Source organism: Mustela nivalis, assembly GCF_964662115.1.
Source record: "Mustela nivalis genome assembly, chromosome: 6".
Lineage (NCBI taxonomy): Eukaryota > Metazoa > Chordata > Mammalia > Carnivora > Mustelidae > Mustela > Mustela nivalis.
In genome coordinates, this window is record NC_139025.1 from 123,658,617 (window position 1) to 123,679,228 (window position 20,612).

Consider the following 20,612-nt stretch of genomic DNA (forward strand, 5'->3'; position numbering starts at 1 on the left):
TTACCAAGTATAAAAATGTACCTAGAGATGTGAGTCATAACCTAAAGAACTGGGTACATGGATGTGTAATATAAAATAAAATATTCTATATAAGTAAGAGATACACATTTTACTCACACAGATGTGTAATATAAAATAAAATATTCTATATAAGAGATACACATTTTACTCACAACTCAGATTAAAGGTTGACTGAAGTGATTTAGAAGTTCCCTAAACTTAGCAAACCATAATCCTGAACCCTTATAAGGGAAAGGATGTTTCACTGAAGAGATTGATCAAATTTATCTCCCTAACAAATGACAGTAAAATCCTTCATGAAATAGAGCATAAGAGCAGCAACATGACACCGCACTGATGAATTAGCAGTTATGATAAATCTCCTTATATCAAAAAGCCATGTAAGCAAATAAATGGCCCCAGGTCCCTGACTGGGGCCCACAGGTTCCTCATAGGAAAAATTCTTAAATTTTTGGAAAGTCTGGACTTTCAAGTGATTAAACTTCATAAAAATATAAGTGAAAAATATAAGTGAAAAGATAAGATGCTCAAACTTGGCCAAGATACATACAACAAATGAGAAATCATATAATAATGGTAATGTATTAGTGCTCATTCAAAACTGGTAAAGTATCACCCCTCACAGAAAATGTGCATAGAAGTTAAACAATTAAAAGGAGAAAACACACATAAATGGGAAAGTACTCACCCACAAAGCAATGCCAATTAAAACCACACACACACACACACACACACACACACAGATTTTCAATTTTTGGAACTGTTTATTAAAGAAAAAGACACACAAATATGGTACTGAAAAACTAGCGCTAGTAGTAATTATCCTTGATAACAAGCAACAATGCTTATGCTTCTGTCACAAAGCAATGTCACAAAACATTTAAGAGTCATACTAATACGCATACCCTGCACTGCACAACTGGATCCTTATCCTAATAAATTTAGGATACCAAATGTATCTTTAAAATATAGAGTATTTATAAAGCATAGCAAACTAGAAAAAAAAAACAAGTACAAGGGAAAAGTAAATCATGAATGAACTATCATTTATTCATTACAAATGATAATTATGTAACTATAATAAAATGAAAAAATATTAGTGATATACATTTAAGTGAAATAAATACAAAATAAATTTATTTAAAAGCATGATTCCAACTAAAAAAAGCAAATGGGCAAAATTAAAGAAAATTCAATAATTTTTTCTTTTTCAATTCAACCTTACCCTATGGTTTAAACATGGGTTTTAAAATCTTTGGTTTACCTCCCCATTTTTCTTGTCTATCACTTGGAAGCTTTAGATTTATATTGTAAAAAAGGAAACATAACAATTGTCAAAACATCTTTAAAAACTACCCAATCTACATTTACTCTTTAGATATAATTCTTTAACATAATTCTTAGACTTGACCCTCATCCTAGAAATTTATCTGGTTCCCTACCCTTTAATGTTTACTTTCATATACCTTTCTTCCTAATAAACCCTTTCTCTTCACCACCTTCTATAGTATCACTAGATCCCCTCTTGTCCCAATTTGGTGTTTCATCTTTAAATGTGATTCTCTAAGAAAGATGCCTGAGAACTTTCTTTTAAGGGAAAAGATAGTATTTCAATTTTAAAATTTAAAAAAGGTCACATAAAACAAAAAAGACAGACTGTAAATAAATCTATATCACATTGAAAATATCATGGATAACAGTTTTATTACATTGTCAGCTGAATCAAATACATTGACACACTGTCAGCTGATTCAAATACATTGTTTAAAAAAGTGAAAAAGACAAAACAAAAAAGGAATAATTAGTAAATATGCATGGGAAGTTATTTAACTTACTTGATTATGAATGTGGTATGTATTTATAATTCAGCAGGCAAACTGATAATGTAATTAAAATAATCAATGCAGGCAAAAGTATATTGTAACTAGTATTCCCTTTTTTCAGGGTAACAGTGACTAATAATTCATAATACAATTAGAAAATGTACCTAAGCTTGTATTTCTTATTTAGTTTATTTTCACATCTGCTTATCTGAGATGATCCTAGTATGTTATGCTCAGCAGTTCACTGAATCTTTTACTAATCTACCAGGAAAAAGATTAAGTTTTTCACAAATGATAATTACAAAGCATTCACTAGCAGGACATTCAGCAGCTATTTATAATGCAGTATGTTTATATAATATTAATTGGAAAATGAACAGAAATTAGACACAAATAAAACTACCTAAAAATCATGAACTAGAATGACTGGGAAACTAAGGTTGGATTAAGACGACCAAGGTCCTAGTGCTTGATTTTACTTTTTTGATCTTTCCTCAATGTGCCTACAATAAGAACTTTTTAATTTAATTTTAATTAGGAAATTTTTAAGAAAAAATCTTATTTCAACACATCCCAAATAATTAAGTGACCTCCAAACACATTATTTATTTATTTTTAACCATTACTCAATTAATTCTAACCTGGTTTTTCACTTGGAAATCAGCTACCTGGATGTTCCAATAACTGCTTTAACCACCTCTCGGTGTCTCAGCTAAGAATGCCTGTCTCAGTTCCGCCTGGAAATCCACCACAAGTACTTGCTGCTGCTGAGATCTCCTTGGGTACAGCTGACACCTATGAACAGAGCACAATACATTAAAATGAATATAAATGGAAAGAGAAAATTAAAAGGGTAACAATATGAAAGAAAATGTGTAGATCCTTACATTTAAGGAGAGCCTCAATTGGGGTCAGAGCTTCCCATTCTCTTATAAATATATTATAAGAAGAAACAGGAGCCTCTGTACACAGAACATGCAAGGAACAGAAGGACACTTACTACTTTGGGGATACTATACAAAGAAACTTTAAAATTTAAAAAAATTTTAAGACATTAATGCTGTTAGCCATACTGAATACTCCAAGGAGTAACCATCTAAAACAAGGAAATACCAGAGCCCAATCTTTTAGGTTCTCAAACTATATAAACTACCTACCTGTTAGTTGGAAGGGAATTCCAGACAAAAGTTCTCAACATATCTCTATGGATCAGTTATTTGGCTGTGAATCTGATTCTATGAATAATGATTCAGAAGTATTGCTGGCTAACAAGTCAAGCGTAAAAATAAATCACCAGCAATTCTGCTCCTGTTAAGTGTGTATGTATGTATCACGCACATGTGCATTATATATATGTGTCTATTTATGAAACTACTCAATAGTAGTCACATTTGGAAATAGGACTGATAAAAGGTATTCCACTATTTTTTAGTTTTTAAATACACTTTAAACATTCTGTTATATAATAACGAATTAGGTTGGACTTTGTCCATGGCTTGTGGGAGGTGCTCTCTTAATTTCTCAAATTCACCAAGTGATAAAAATATCTTCATTATTCTTGATGGGCCCCTTGGATCACACCTGAGCTAATGCTAACAAGAGGATTCAGGATAGGCACTGGCCAAGCCACAAAGAGCAAGTATGTGATTAGAGTGTAGGGCCATGGATGAAGGGATGGCTTCAAGGAAGATGGAGTTCAACCCCATGCTGAATGATTCAATCATGTTTAAATAATGAAACTTTAATAAAAACTCTAGAAGACAGGGTGCCTGGGTGGCTCAGTTGGTTAAGCATCTGCCTTCAACTAAGGTCATGATCCCAGGGTCCTGGTGGTCCTGGTATCAAGCCCCAAGCTCCTCGTCAGGATCCCTGCTTAGCAGGGAGTCTGCATCTCACTCTGCCACTCCCTCCACCCACAACCCATGCTGTCTCTCTCTCTCAAATAAATACATGAAATTTTCTTTTCTTTTTCAATTTTTATTTTTTTCTTTTAAGTGTTCCAGAATTCATTGTTTATGTACCACACCCAATATTCCATGCAATATATGCCCTCCATAATACCCACCACCAGGCTCACCCAACCTCCCACTTCCTGCCCCTCCAAAACCTTCAGATTGTTTTTCAGAGTCCACAGTCTCTCATGGTTCATCTCCCCCTCCAATTTTCCCCAACTCACTTCTCCTCTCCATCTCCCCAAGTCCTCCATGTTATTCCTTATGCTCCCCAAATAAGTGAAAGGATATGATAATTTACTCTCTCTGCTTGACTTATTTCACTCAGCATAAGCTCTTCCAGTCCCGTCCATGTTGATATAAAAGTTGGGTATTCAGGGCACCTGGGTGGCTCAGTGGGTTAAGCTGCTGCCTTCGGCTCAGGTCATGATCGCAGGGTCCTGGGATCAAGTCCCACATCAGGCTCTCTGCTCAGCAGGGAGCCTGCTTCCCTCCCTCTCTCTGCCTGCCTGTCTGTCTACTTGTGATCTCTCTCTGTCAAATAAATAAAATCTTTAAAAAAAAAAGTTGGGTATTCATCCTTTCTGATGAAGGTATAATACTCCATAGTATATATGGACCACATCTTCCTTATCTATTCATCCGATGAAAGGCATCTTGGTTCTTTCCACGGTTTGGCGACTATGGCCATTGCTGCTATAAATATTGGGGTACAGACAGCCCTTCTTTTCACTACATCTGTATCTTTGGGGTAAATACCCAGTAGTGCAATTGCAGGGTCATAGGGAAGCTCTATTTTTAATTTCTTGAGGAATTTCCACACTGTTCTCCACAGTGGCTGCACCAACTTGCATTCCCACCAACAGTGGAAGAGGGTTCCCCTTTCTCCATATCCTCTCCAACACAGGTTGTTTACTGTCTTGCTAATTTTGGCCATTCGAACTGGTGAAAGGTGGTATCTCAATGTGGTTTTAATTTGAATCTCCCTGATGGCTAGTGATGATGAATACTTTAAAAAAAAAAAGCCTCTAGAAGGTACCCAAAGTTCTGGTGAACTTCCTGGTTGGTGATATAGATACACTGATGAAGCTGAGAGTATTACAACCTAAGGTCATGAAGTTATGGATCGTGTCCTAGGAGTCTCTACGTTTGGCTTATCCTGATTTTTATCTTCTATAGGAATCTTAATAGTAAACGTAAGCTTTTCTTTTGTGCTGTGAATCAATCCAACGAACTATGGAACCTGAAGAAACAATGGAAACCCTGAATCTCTATCTGGACATTCAGAAGTGCAAACGGCCTGGAAACTCGAGGATTTGCAATTGGTAACTGCACCGAAGGTAATCTTAGGGAGGGAACTGTACCCTTAACATGTCAGATCTGCACTAGCTCCATTAAGAATCGGAATTCCACTGCTCATGCTTTTAAACTGTCCCATTTTTATTGTCCCATTTACTTATTTATTTCCACAAGGCAACTAAGAGTCTCACCTAATTTACTTACTTATTTACTTATTTATTTCCAAAAGGCAACTAAGAGTCTCACCTAATATGATTCTAAAAGTGTTTCAGAGAAAAAAAATATATTCTTTGGAATTTTAAAACTCCTGTTAGAGTGTTCCTCTTGGTTAACCTGAAACCCAGCTGTAATTAGAATTGAGAAAATAAAATGCAATACAGATTTCATTTCATAAAATTCAAATATAATTTAGAAAGACACTGAAAAGGATGCATAAAATATACTCTCCAGGAGACTCTCCAGCCCCCATCTCCAAATTCTCTCAAATTTATAATACATCAAGAAATGGTTAAGACATTCACCAGCCCCAAAGATCAAAAACTGATTTACTTGACAGATTTATTGGAAGATGGTATAACCATAAATTCCAAGAATAAAAACCAATAAGCTTCTATTAATAATAACTGTTGGTCTACGAGAGGTTTTGTCTGCCTCGTTTTGGCTTTTATTCATTTTGCTTTGTATCTTAGATGGAACATGAATAGCAAATCTTTACTAGCATTAGAACCACATTAGCATTATGGTACTAGCATTAGTACCACACAATTTCTCTGGAATACTGACTTTTAGCACTATGGTCTGGTAAAATGTGGGATATTGATGAGTTATCATTAAAATAAACAGACTACAGCTATTAACTATCCAAAATACTGAGAGAATTCTGAGCATACGTATCAGTACGCAAAGCTTAGCAAGTAACAATACTGCTTCCCCATTTTATAATACACTTACTCTCAAAATGAAAGAAATGACTGGGGAAATTACATTATTTTCCTAATTTGAAACTCCCCTCCCCCATTTAGCACCCTAGAGTACTTATACATGATATAAACAGCAGAGGTTTGGAAATGAACTTTTTTCTTCTTTGAAAGCAATAAAATGTTTCCATAGATTTGGAAAAGAAAATGACACAAGAGGGCTTAGAGATAGTTATGAGATTTTGTTATGCTGGTTCACACTAGTCCTGCGCAAGATAAAGGCTCTAACAAAATTTAACTATGATAAAACCATTATCCACTAACAAAAGAGTCTCCCTTCAAAAGAATCCCCCATACCTCGACTACAATCTTTTTTTTTTTTTAAAGATTATATTTAGTCATTTAAGAGAGAGAGAGAGCACAAAGAGGGAGAGAGGCAGGAGAGAGAGCAGCAGTCTTTCCACTGAGCTTGAGCCTGATGCAGAGCTCAGGCCTCCATCCCAGGACCTGGACATCATGACTTAACCATATGAGCCACCCAGGCACCCCTCAACTGCAATCTCTAAACAACCTTAAGATAATTCCAAAGGATCTGGGTAAAAGTAGCACTTTAAAAAAAAAAAAAGATTTTATTTACTTATTTAACAGACAGATCACAAGTAGGCAGAGAGGCAAGCAGAGAGAAAGAGAGGGGGCAGGGGAAGCAGGTTTCCTGCTGAGCAGAGCCAGATGTGGGTCTCCATCCCAGGATCTTCGGATCATGACCTGAGCCGAAGGCAGAGGCTTTAACCCACTGAGCCTTCCAGGTGCCCCAAAAATGGCACTTTTTAAAGCTCTGAAGTTCTATGGGATGCTTGGCCTGCTCGGTCATTAAGCATCTGCTTTTGGCTCAGGTCATGACCCCAGAGTCCTGGGACTGAGTCCCGCATTGAGCTCTCAGCTCAGTGGGAAGCCTGCTTCTCCCTCTCCCACTCACCCTGCTTGTGTTCCCTCTCTCACTGTGCCTCTCTCTGTCAAATAAATAAATAAAATATTTTTTAAAAAGGCTTTTAAGTTACAAAAGATATTACCATACAAGAGAAAATTAATATGGCAAAAGGCTATTATAAAGGGCAAATTATAGGGGCAACTGGATGGCTCAGTTGGTTAAGTGGCCAAACTCTGATTTTGGCTCAGGTGAGGATCTCAGGGTTGTGGGGTTGAGCTCTGTTCCACGACGCTCAGCAGGGAACCTCCCTGAGAATTCTTTCTCCCTTTGTCCCATCCCCTCTCACTTGCGCATGGCTCATGATCTCTCCCTTGTTCAATAAATCTTTTAATTTATTTTTTTGTTGTTGGTTAGAACCTATTTTATTTTACTTTACTTTTATTATGTTATGTTAATCACCATACAGTACATCATTGATTTTTGATGTAGTGTTCCATGATTCATTGTTTGTGTATAACACCCACTGCTCCATGCAATCTCTGCCTTCCTTAATATCCATCACCAATACATCTTTTAAAAAATAGAACAAATTATATAGAATATCCATTCAGAAGATACTTCTTTTAAAGAAGTTCCCAAACTAAAAATGTAATAAAAGAATAATGAGCTCAGAAGAATAGCCTCACCAGTAATTCAAAATGTGCAAGTGAATATATTGCAATTTTCCCATATAAAATAAGAAAAAAACAGAAATAGAAGACAAAATTTTACCTCCATTTATTTATTTATTTTTAAAGATGTTATTTATTTATTTATTTGACAGAGAGAGATCACAAGTAGGCAGAGAGGCAGGCAGAGAGAGAGAGAGAGGAGGAAGCAGGCTCCCTGCTGAGCAGAGAGCCTGATGTGGGACTCGATCCCAGGACCCTGAGATCACAACCCGAGCCGAAGGCAGTGGCTCAGCCCACTGAGCCACCCAGGCGCCCTTACCTCCATTTTATAAGAGCCCTTTTTTTTTTTAAAAAAAGCTTTGTATTTGAGGAACTGAAATAAAATGTAAATAATATTAAAGAATATTAACTTTCAAAGTGACTGCCCTTATCTTTGTTGATAATAGCTAAGAAATGCAAACCTATCAGTAAGCTAATGATAAATGAAATTATTAAACCACCCATATTCTACAATTTCTAAAATATTTATATGTACTGACAAGCAAGATCCCCAAGACCTATTGTTGCAGAACAATAAATATTGCATATGTAAAGAGATCACAAGTATGCCAGCATTCTTCTCCCTCCTTCCATGTGTGCATACACATGAACAAACAGGAAAAGGTATGAAAGTATAGACATCTACATATCTATGGATACTCTCTAGGGAGGGAAGGGGAAAGGACAGATGGCAAGTTGAAGTAGATACTTTCTATCTCAAAGTTACCTGTTTTATAAAGAGACAATATTCTTTTACTTTTAATATGTGTAATTTTGGATAATAACTAAAATAGCTTTAGGAAAATAAAGAATGCTACACACTGATTCTGTCAAGATTTGTGATAACAAAATGGAAGATCCAATAAGTTGTATCAGGTGATTCAAAATGTTGGTATATTTTGTTAAAATCCCCCTTTTGGAAACTAAATTTAGAAGTGTCGAAGGGTATCAGGGTGGTTCAGTTGGTCAGGTGTCTAACTCTTGATTTTGGCTTGGGTCATGATCTGGGGTCCTGGATTTTCTCTCTCTCTCTCTGATCCTCCCCCAGCTCCGTCTCACACTTTTTCTTCCTAAAATGAATAATTAAATCTTTTCAAAAAATTAAAAAATAAAAGTGTGTATATCCTATGTAGATTTCCTATGTAAGAAGAGGAATAAATGGGGCTGCCTGGGTGGCTCAGTGGGTTAAGCCTCTGCCTTTGGCTGAGGTCATGATCTCAGGGTCCTGGGATTGAACCCAATGTTGGGCTCTCTGCTCAGCAAGGAGCCTGCTTCCCCCTCTTTCTCTATCTGCCTCTCTTCCAACTTGTGATCTCTCTCTGTCAAATAAATAAAATCTTTAAATAAAAAAAAAGAGGAACAGATGTATACACTTCAATCTTTTTTTAAGCTTTTATTTATTTGAAAGGTGCCTGGGTAGCTCAGTCTGTTAAGCAGCTGCCTTCAGCTCAGGTCATGATTCCAAGGTCCAGGGATCGAGCCTTGCATCAGGCTCCCTGCTCAATGGAGAGCCTCCTTCTCCTCTCTCCCTCTGCCTGCTTGTGCTCTCTCTCTCTCTGTCAAATAAAAAAGTAAATAAATCTTTAAAAAAAAAATTTTATTTGAGAGAGAGAGCACGACTGAGAGAGCAGAAGCAGGAGAAACAGAGGGAGAGAGAGAAGCAAGTTCCCTGCTGAGCAGGGAGCCCAATGCAGGGTTAGATCTCAGGACATGACCTGAGCCCAAGGCAGTTGCTTAACTGACTGAGCCACCCAGGTTCCTTACATTTCAAGTTTTTTTTTTTAATATTTTATTTATTTAACAGAGAGAAAGATCACAGGTAGGCAGAGAGGCAGGCAAAGAGAGAGGGGGAAGCAGGCTCCCTGCTGAGCAGATAGCCTGATGCGGGGCTCGATCCCAGGACCCTGAGATCATGACCTGAGCGGAAGGCAGAGGCTTAACCCACTGAGCCACCCAGGCACCCCACATTTCAAGTTTTTAATTGGATAAATGTACTAATGAAAAATAAAAATCTGAATAATGCAGCACATGCATGAATACATAAATTAACATTTGGCCAATGAATAAAAAAAATTGCAAACATAGAAGTGAATTTAGTAACAACATAAATTAAATAATTTTAATTTCAAAGTTGAAGGATTTAGAATTTTATTGATAAAACCACCTACACATTTAGGGAAAAATGCATTTTTATTGAAATTATTAACATAAGTTAGTACTACCTGGTTAAGATTGATTCGACTGCTTTGCTGTATCTTCTATAAATTGGTTCTCAAACGAGACTACTCACTCTTGGTTGCTCAGTGAGGCTGTCCTCCTACGTTTGACTTGGACTTCCACCTCTGGCACGTGCTGTTCTGTAGTCCGTCTCAGGTGTAAGCGGTCCCTGAAGCAGAAAGAAGAATTTATTTGATAAGACTTCATCAATTTTAAAATAACCACACTTACTTAAAGGCTATATTTATTTTTAAAGTGTTTTATTTGAGAGAGCAAGTGAGAGAGAGCACAAGCAAGGGCAGAGGAAGATGCAGACTCCCCACTTGGCAGGGACCCCAATGTGGGACTTGATCCCAGATCTCCAGGACCATGACCTAGCTGAAGACCAGAGCACCGACTGAGCCTCTAAAGGCTGTATTTAAAAACTCTATTTAATAGGACAGAGTTTTTAAAGTGCTTATAATTGGGGCACCTGGGTGGCTCAGTGGGTTAAAGCCTCTGCCTTCGGCTCAAGTCATAATCCCAGGGTCCTGGGTTCCTGCTCCGGAGGGAGCCTGATTCTTCCTCTCTGCCTGCCTCTCTGCCTACTTGTGGTCTCTGTCTGTCAAATAAACAAATAAAATCTTAAAAAGAAAAAAAAGTGCTTATAATCCATTAAAACAAGGTACAGTAATAATGTATGCCAACTATATCTCAATAAAAATGGTGGAAAAGAAAGGAGGCAAAATTTAATGACTATATCCTCCAGTAGTCAGGATCTACCCTAAAGTCACTTTCTCCCTCCTTTAGAAGCCCCTTAACGTCCTAGATGCCTGAGTATCTTAGTTGAGCATCTGACTCTTGATTTCAGCTCAGGTCATGATCTCAGGTGGGTAGATGGAGCGGAACCTCTTGTCAGGCTCTGTGCTCAGCAGGCTGTCAGCTTGGTTTCTCTCCCTCCGTCCCTACCCTCACTCCCAAGCACCCTGTCTCTCTCTTTCCCCTTCACACTCTCTCAAATAAATAAATCTGTGTTTAAAAAAAAAAAAAAGCCCTCCGAGGTGCAAGAGGCTGGACGGCTTAGTCAGTTAAGCATCTGCCTTTGGCTCAGGTAAGATCTCAGGTCCTGGGATCAGGTCCCACCCATTATCTGGCTCTGTGGGGAGCCTGCTTCTCCCTCTGCTGCTGCTTCTGTTGTCTCTCTCTCTCTCTCTCTCTCTGTGTCAAATAAATAAACAAAATCTTAAAAAAAAAAAAACAACCCTGACAGCATGAGATATCAGAAAACTGGGGGCTTGGATATATCAGAAAAATAAGCAAAAAGAAAATATTTATTTTCACGTATTTTTATATATGCAGATATAAAGCTATACATTTACAGAGATATGCACTAACCTCCTACCCATACCTACATCACCTGAAAAAAAAAAAAAAACAGCAATGTTGATTCCAAAACTGGATTGAAAATATTTTAAAGATACTTTGAATTTATTTATTTTAGAGAGAGAGAGAGAAGTAGGAAAAGGGGGACAAAAAGGAAGAAGCATATTCCCTGAGTAGGGAGTCAGAAGAAGGACTTGATCCCAGGACCCTGAGGTCATGATCTGAGCTAAAGGCAGACACTTTGACAAGCCACCCAGGTGCCCCTGGTCTGAAAATATTTAATTGGGACAGATCTTTTAGTAAAACGGAAAAAGCGTCACATTTAAATTATAAAATTTCTACTTAAGCAACCCCCTGTGTAAATGCTGTTTTCCTAGGATTTATAAAACAAGAAATAAAAAGGATGCTTAAGTAAAAAATAAATACATAAAACCAACATATCTACCAATGTCTGATGATCGACAGAACAGCTCACAAAATGGCTGCTCAAAGGAAGTGAGCCTGTAAATTTCCCACTCGGGTTATCCATCCATGTTAGAAACTACAGGAACCACTCTTAAAACTGCAATTTAACAATGCTAATCAGAGAGGATAGCAGAAACAAGATTTTACAAAAGTCGTGCAATGTAATATTTCCATGGCAGAATTCAAAAGAAGCATCTCACAAACTAATTCTTTGAACCCTTGTTATTTTCAAATTCATATTAGATTATGCAAAGTAACCCAATCAAACAGCTTTCCAATAAGCCCAAGTTGTTTTACTGCTTAAAAAAGCTTTACTATTTTGGGGCGCCTGGGTGGCTCAGTAGTTTGGGCTGCTGCCTTCAGCTCGGGTCATGATCTCAGGGTCCTGGGATCGAGCCCCGCATCGGGCTCTCTGCTCCGCAGGAAGCCTGCTTCCCTCTCTCTCTCTCTCTCTGCCTGCCTCTCTGCCTACTTGTGATCTCTGTCTGTCAAATAAATAAATAAAATCTTAAAAAAAAAAAAAAAGCTTTACTGTTTCAATCAAGCAATAGAAATCATTTAAAAAACATATATGTACATATCAGATTTTTTAAATGATAAAAGTATATAATTTACTATTCTCCTTACCTTTGATTAGGCAATGGTTTTCTTAAGATACCTGAAGTACCTGAGAAAGGAATCTATAAAGTAAAAAATGTATTTGCTTCAAGGACACTTTATGTACAGCTGGCCAGCCAAATGGAAGAAAATATTTGTAATTCACACAGCTTGAGGACTCTTACAACTCAATAAAATGAAAAAAAAAAAAAACTCCACTTAAAAATGGATGAAAAGATTGGAACAGACATTTATATGAGCACTAAAAAAATACTTTACATCACTACAGTTATTAGGGAAATGCAAATAAACACTACAAACATACCATTTCATATCTCCAGAGTGGAGGAGGTGGAGAAACAGGTAGTGGGAATGTGAAATGGTGGAGCTTCTGGCACTTCCTAAAAATGTGTACCATGGAGTTAGCATATGACACTAATCCCACTCCTAGAGGGAGTAAAATTATGTACTGCCAAAATGAACATAAGAGGGAGTAAATATATATATATATATATATATATGCTTGAGTGTGAATGTTCCTAGCAACATTTATAATAAAAGCCAAGAAGTGTAAACCACCCAAAGTATAACCACTAAAAAAATGGATAAACCAAATATGGTGTGGTATGGTAAAGTCAATACAATGGAAACGTCATTCAGTGCCAAAAAGGAATGAAGTATTTATTGATTAAACATAACTTCACAAATGTATGTGTTAATATAATAAAATTATGTAATAAAAAGAACCATCATAAACCTTTATGGCTCACAGGCCATCAATTATGATTGATCAAATCGTATAATTGAAAATATTACATTACAAAAAAATTAAATAAAAATCTTCAGTTCTTTTATTCCTTCATAGCAGTTGCTCAGTATGAAAAGGTCTGAGTTCATGGGATAAATGAAACAGCACATGGAATTATTCAATTTTCTAAATCCATTTTTATTTTTATTTTTTTGAAGATTTTATTTATTCATTTAACAGAGATCACAAGTAGGCAGAGAGGCAGGCAGAGGGAGAGGAGGAAGCAGGCTCCCCACTGAGCAGGGAGCCCAATGCGGGACTCTATCCCAGGACCCTGAGATCATGACCAGAGCCGAAGGCAGACGCTCAACTGACGGAGCCACCTAGGCACCCCTAAATCCATTTTTAAAGCTACATGTAAAATAATCAAAGAGCAGCATCGTTTTCACAATATAGAAAGTGTGTTCTAAATATACACACATATGAATGCATTTACAATCTTCTACTGCATTCCTAATCTAGTAACCAGCTTTCAGAAAATAAGCATTTAAAGGGAAAATAAGCATTTAAAGGAAAAACAGAGAGGTGCCTGGCTGACTCAGTCAGTGAAACATGCAACTCTTGGGTTCAAGACCCACACTGGGTGAAGAACTTACTTAATAATGAAATCTTAAATAAATAAGTAAACAATAAAGGAAAAAGTGATGTGTTTGTTGGCTCAGTTGGTAGAGCATGTGACTCAGTTTCAGGGTTGTGAGTTCAAGCCCCACATGTGACAGAGAATACACTTTTAAACGTTAATGAAGGGGCGCCTGGATGGCTCAGTGGGTTAAAGCCTCTGCCTTCGGCTCGGGTCATGATCCCAGGGTCCTGGGATTGAGCCCCATATCGGGCTCTCTGCTCGGCAGGGAACCTGCTTTCCTCTCTCTCTGCCTGCCTCTCTGCCTACTTGTGATCTCTGTCTGTCAAATAAATAAATAAATAGATAGATAGATAGATAAATAAATAAATAAAACTTAAAAAAAAAGTTAATGAAAAAACGGAAAAAATTCTATGGGCACAATGTTAATTTTTTTGCTCCAAAATTGCTTTCCATTAAAAAAAATACTAATTTGGAAATACACTGAGAAACAAGTGATGAGATCAACACAATGTTTTGCCAAATAACCTAACATTCTTTCAAATATATAATATGCCTTACGTTCTGCCCAAATAAACTAATAAAAATTCAATTACTAAGAACTCAAGAACAAAAAATTTAAAAAAGAAAATGTGAGGTAATCTTAGTCTACAGATCTTCCCATAATCATGAGAAAATCAGTGTCTCTAAGCCAAAACCTCTGAACCATCAAAAAGAAAATCCTAAGCCAGCCAGCATTCAGGAACTAGAAGACAAAATAATGGACTCCCTTACAAAACCATTGCTAGAGAGAGAGGCAACCTTAACCATCAACAACTCTTAAGCTTTACAGCTCTGGGCCACAAAAGTGGAAGAGGAAAAGGATACAAGCAATAAAATCCTAATGTATAGTGAAGAAAGAAACAAGTCTCATTATCCCTGTCATATTGAGAAAATATCCATACCCTACTTATTAATTAAAGGATTCTTTCTATACATAGCTAAGTAGTATAGTGCAGTGTCAAAGTAAGAGATTAAACTCAAAATGCAAAGACCTAAATGTGAGACCTGAAACCATAAAACTCCTTAAAGAAGATATAAAAAGTAATTTCTTGGGACATTGGCCTTAGCAACATTTTCATATATATATATATATATATGTCTCCTCTAGCAAGAGAAACAAAAACAAAACTAAACTATAGGGTCTACATGAAAATAAAAAGCTTTTGTGGGGTGCCTGGGTGGCTCAGTGGGTTAAGCCGCTGCCTTTGGCTGAGGTCATGATCTCAGGGTCCTGGGATCGAGCCTCGCATCGGTCTCTCTGCTCAGCAAGGAGGCTGCTTCCCCCTCTTTCTCTGCCTGCCTCTCTGCCTACTTGTGATCTTTCTCTCAGTCAAATAAATAAAAATCATTAAAAAAAAAAAGCTTTTGCAAGCAATGGATAACATCAACAAAACAAACAGGCAACCTACTGAACAGGAAAAGGTATTTATTTGCCAATGATATATTTGATAAGGTGTTTATGTAATATAGTGTATCTTATAAGGGGTTAATATATAAATAACATAAAACCCAACGCATGCATGTACAAAAACACACAAATCAACAAATCCCATTAAAAATGGGCAGAGTAACTTAGCGGACATTTTTTTTTTTATTCCAAAGATATAGAGAGAGCCAACATACTCAGAAGATGCTCAACATCACTCATCATCAGGAAAATGCAAATCATTAACGTGCCGAGACATCACCTCAAACCAGTCAGAATGCCTAGTATAAAAAAGACAACTGGGCACCTTGGGTGGCTCAGTCGTTAGGCATCTGCCTTCGGATCAGGTCATGATCCCAGGGTCCTGGGACTACGGCCCACATTCAGTTCCCTGGTGACAGGAAGACTGCTTCTCTTCCTCCCACTCCCCCCTGCTTGTGTTCCTTCTCTCTCTGTGTGTCTCAAATAAATAAAACCTTTAAAAAATACAAGAAATAAGTCTTGGTAAGGATGTGGAAAAAAGAAACTCACACACTCTTGGTAGGAATGTAAACTTTTTCAATCACTGTGAAAAACAGTATATATGTTCCTCAAAAAATTAAAAATAGAAATAGCACATGATCCAGTAATTCTACTTCTGAGTATTTACACAAAGAACAAAAGCACTGATTCAAAAACATACATGCACTCCTGGGTTTGACTGTAGAATTATGTATAATAGCCAAGGTATTAAAGCAACCATCCAAGTGTCTGTCAATAGATAAATGGATAAAGATGCAGTATATAAATAAATATTAATCAGCTATAAAGAAAATTTTGCCAGTTTTTACAAGATGGATGGACCAAGAGAGTACTATGTTAAGTGAAATAAGTAAGAGAAATTCAAATACCTTACTATTTCACTTACATGGGGAATAAAAAAAGAACAAAAACAAAAACAAAACAAAAAAAAAAACAGAAACAGGCACCCAAAAGTAGAGATGAAAGTGGTTTTTACCAGCAAAGAGAAGGTGGAGATGGACAAAATGGTGAAGGGAAGTGGGAGGTACAGGCTGGGGATGCAATAGGGAATATATAGTCAATGATATGTATTTTAACAGCACTGAATGATGACAGACGTAACTACACTTATGAACACTTCAGAACAGAGTCGCTGAATCACTACATTGTACACTTGAAACTAATGAAGCACTGTGTATCAACTAAACTCCAATAAAAAAAAAAAAGATTAACTTTGAGACTTTGACATCTTAAGTGTGGAATTAAAAAAAAAAAATCTGAGCACATTCATAGGAAAGGACAGGAATAAAGATGTTGCATCACCACATATGAGGAAAGGATTTCAGCAATGAAACATGGGACAGATGCACTGGGCAAACGAAGATAATACAAAATAATCTGAATAAGTCCAAACTAAACACTACCTTGCCTTAAGTAGCAATACAACCATCCCTGAACTGTTTCCTTTCACTAAATCACAGAAAGGGTTCACAAGGCCTCATCATTTTCTAAAAGTCCTGATACTAAGCCAAATATTCAGTGGGCAGGGCAGAGACCTTGAAATTTCAGAGGTCTTTCCAAAGAGATCCACCATATTGACATCCTGAGCCTGCCTGTAAAACTACAAAATGGCTGACCAAGGTAATACACGCTCCTTTTCTAAATATCCAAAATGATCAGAAGTTAAGCAAAGTATATTTGAAATAGTAAGTGTATAGGAGTAGGAAAAAATGAGCAAACTGTACTTATGGCAGAATTCCAAACTCTTGCTATTTTTAAAAACTACTCAAAAAGAAACAATTTCCATAACAAAGTTTTCCAAGACTTCTGGGTTTGTTTTCCCTAATTACATTCCAACTTAGCACAACCATATTTGTTTGTGATGTTGGGCGGGGAAAGAGAAAAGCCTGCCCACCAGCATTCTGCAAAAAATGAAGTCCTTTAAAATGCTCCCCTCCAAAGGTGGAATACAGAATAGTTACTTTGTTAATTATATATTCTCACCAAATTTTCACAGTAGCTGCCATTCCAAAAATGATGGATCAAAAGCATCACTTTAAAAACCGAACTGGGGCAAGAATTCCCTTATCCAACCTGTACTTACAGCCGTGTAGCATTCTACTTTTCTGATTCTCTGCTCTGTTCCTCTTCAGCAAACAATACTTACAGGTCTCAGCTCCTAAGAACCCTGGAGGAGCCCTGACCCCCAATTTAATGAAACTGTATATAAAGGCTGCGTCACAAAACGAACATCCACAGATTAAGAAATATGAGACTCTTAAAGGTGATGCAGTCATACAATTATCAAATCTGTAAAGGGGAAATCAAATGTAGTAAGGGATTTTCTAAAGGGTCACGAATCCCATTTGAATATTAAAAATAATTAGACTGGTCATAATACAATACAAATAAATACAAATAAAATACAAAAGTGAAAAGGTGGGGCTCTCTTTAAGTGAGAAAACATTTAAAATCAGTACCACTGATAAAGGTGGCCTCAAGTAGTAGCACTGCAGATCATGGGTGACTTCGCCTTTCCTTCCCTGCCTGCAGGCCCCCATTTCTCTCCTCTATGGTGCAACAGAAATGCAGGGGCACAGCATGGCTGCCAGTCTACGCAGGCCTAGAATGTACAAATCCATTGCCCCGTTGCCATCTCCACTCCAGTGTGGCTTTATGGGTAAGGGGCGGCCCAAGGTACCAGCTCAACAAATCCATGTCTTCCTTCTGCCTACCCATGGCAGTCAAGAGGAAAGGAGCAGTCATTACAGCATACAGGTGAAGGGGGTAGCTACCAGCCCCACCAAGTGGACACTGCGCAAACCCCCTCCTCTAGTGCCCGCCCCACTGCGGGGCGGAGACGCTGTCTTCCCAGTTGCGCCTGCGCACCCAAAATCCCGCACCCTTCCCCACTGCGGCACTTTGGGGAGGGGGCAGCTGCCCACTTTGCCAAACTCCTCCCCTCAGCGCTGCGGTTTGAAGGTGCCGCGGAAATTGCTGCCTGGGAAGAAACCTCCTGCATTACCCTTCCCCCACTGCGGCACGGGCGAGGGGTAGGCTGCCCCCCACCCTTCACGCCTGCGCAGATCGGCACATCTGCAACGGCAGCCATCTTGGCGAGGCTCACAATGGTAGTGACGCGGCAGCGGACCCCTGTAAACCTCACTCCGAAGGCAAGGAAAGATCCATACAAACAAGACACGCCTCTGCAGTGTTACATCCCAGAACCTGGCACAACTCTCACAAGTTCATAAGACAAGCTCTGCACACCATACCCCTAATCTTATACCAAAACCTCAAAAGCAAGGAATTATACAGGGGCTAAATATCTGAAGACAAACTTTTCTGCAGCTATTCCTTTAGGTGAGCAATGGAGAGTAGGTTCGCCCTGATGCAGACTCTTAAGACTGCAGAGAACAACTGAACGTTCTCCCCTTTTCCTCAAACTAAAGGTGTGGACCCCTCGCCTCTTCCATCAGCCCACCACCAGATTCGTGGTCCACTGCTCCCGCCCCTCTTAACGCGCTCATTCAACCACTGCCATGGCGGCCACTCTGTCAAGGTACCCACCGCTACCCTATCGCCCCTCCCGTCACCACCATCATGGCTGCCTCGCCACCCCCACACATAGCATATCCAAGGTGGATCACCCCTTTCACAGGGCCGCCCACTTTGTAGCACCCTCACAGTGGCCTCCCTGCCACCACCTCCCAAACACCGCCATGACAGCCACCCCAGCTTACCAACTCCGCCCCTCCCTACCACCACCATGACGGTCACTTCACTGCCCCCTCCGTGGCAACCATGATCACCCTGCTAGTCACCCCGCCATCTCTGTATCACTGCTGCTGTGTCCACCTCACTGACCCCCCAAACCACCAGCACAACCACCGTATCTCCCCCTCACTACCATCACCAAGAACAGCCTATCCTCTACTCCCTCCCACCACCACCGTGACGACCACCATGGTGGCCACCATTGCTACACCACTATCACACATAGTGAATATCTCACCCTAATGATCCTTCCTTATCACCACTGCAAGCACGCTGCTACCCCTGAGATACCACTGTCACCAAAACCAGATGCCCTACCCTGTCAACCCCTCCTTGGTACTGCGGACTCCCCAGGGATTCCACCCCTGTCTTTCGCACCACAGTCATCACAATATACCTTCCTCAACCACAGTCATGGCCTCAGATCTCAAGGACAAAAGGCCGCTTTAGAAAGGATCTGACAGGACACGATACGGTGGCATAAACCAGCTGCAATATGACACGACACGGTCAGAGCACCATCCAGGGAGGTACAACCAATCCCCAAACCTTCAAAAGTATCTCGTTCAGTTCTCCAGAACAAAGAACTTTAGAGCCCGGATTTCCACTGTATACAACAATACTTTAAGTTCTGCAAATCTGGAACACTGAACAAACAACAAGGACTGTTCCCCAGGCTGTCTCTAAGGGAAGAAATCCATACAGCTAACCTGGCCCGCTCCATCGCGCTGCTACCCGCTCCTCAGAACAGACCGTCAGGCATCTCCGGCGACCGCTCCACTCTGCGCTTGAGTCACTGCAGCAACACCAACTAATCACGCCAGTTCCACCTGCGCATGCGCAGCAAACCGCCCCTCCGTCTTTGGCTGCGCATCCGCAACAGTTTGCCGCAGTGCTGAGGTCCTGCCGCAGTGCAGGCGTGCCAGCGCCTCTGCTAACTGGCATTACCAGGGCGTGATGTTTGCTTGACTCCAAGTACCCAAAGCATTAGCGCCCTAGGAGGGGGACTCCAAGGACGGCACCACCACCCTGGGGTTCAATGGCAACGTTTCTCTTTCTTAAATATATTTAAAATTTTGAGGAAATAATTCTTGGTTCCCCAACAAATCTTTGCAGGCACCGTGGGCCAAAAATCCTGATTTACAGTCATCTTCGTGTTTTCCTATACCATGTCAGAAATGCTGATTTGGGGGGCTCCTGAATGGCTCAATCCTTGAGCATCTGCCTCCGGCTCAGGTCACAATCCCAGGGTCGGAGATGGAGCCCCGCATGGGGCTTCCTGCTCCACAGGAGGCCTGCTTCTCCCTCTGCCCCTCCCCCTGCTGTGTTCCCTCTTTAGCTGTGTTTCTCTGTCAAATAAATAAATAAATAAATAAAATCTTCAAAAAAAGAAAGAAAGAAAAGAAAAAAATGTTGATTTGGAAAAGCTAAATTGATGCAAAACCGCAGTCAGTGCAGTATCGCTAGATCATTGAAACCCAATCTAGGAGAAAAATCCCTTTTAAAAGATACTGTATTAGAGTGCCTTTGTGGTTCAGTCATTAAGCATCTGCATTTGGCTCAGATAATGATCCCAAGGTCCTAGGATCCTGCCCCACATTGGGCTCTCCCTCTCCCACTCCCCATGCTTGTGTTACTTCTCTTGCTATGCTCTCTCTGTCAGATAAATAAATAAAATCCTAAAAAAA

General features: G+C 39.2%; 1 protein-coding gene across 5 annotated transcripts; it reads right to left on the minus strand.

The window, feature by feature from the left end:
- Window positions 1-1,706: 1,706 nt before the first annotated feature.
- Window positions 1,707-19,884, minus strand: SNURF (SNRPN upstream open reading frame). Of its 5 annotated transcripts, none has more exons than XM_082736603.1 (5): window positions 19,635-19,884; window positions 12,322-12,361; window positions 9,941-10,036; window positions 2,486-2,639; window positions 1,707-1,738 (listed from the first exon to the last, which is right to left on the minus strand). In XM_082736603.1, the coding sequence occupies exons 1-4, from the start codon at window positions 19,867-19,869 to the stop codon at window positions 2,534-2,536; spliced, it is 477 nt and encodes a 158-aa protein (XP_082592729.1). In that variant the 5' UTR covers window positions 19,870-19,884; the 3' UTR covers window positions 1,707-1,738; window positions 2,486-2,533. The 5 variants fall into 5 exon arrangements, with proteins under 5 accessions (XP_082592729.1, XP_082592728.1, XP_082592727.1 ...); XM_082736602.1 differs by lacking the exon at window positions 12,322-12,361 and adding an exon at window positions 12,617-12,692 and having other exon boundaries at window positions 2,513-2,639; XM_082736601.1 differs by lacking the exon at window positions 12,322-12,361 and adding an exon at window positions 12,617-12,692.
- Window positions 19,885-20,612: the final 728 nt, after the last annotated feature.

Coding starts and splice junctions, on each gene's coding strand:
- SNURF (XM_082736602.1), bottom strand. CDS start 19,869: ATGCCAGTTAGCAGAGGCGCTGGCACGCCTGCACTGCGGCAGGACCTC. Junction 12,693..19,634: donor AGCGCGATGGAGCGGGCCAG/GTTAGCTGTATG, acceptor ACACATTTTTAG/GAAGTGCCAGAAGCTCCACC. Junction 10,037..12,616: donor CACTCTGGAGATATGAAATG/GTATGTTTGTAG, acceptor TTTCTGCTTCAG/GGACCGCTTACACCTGAGAC.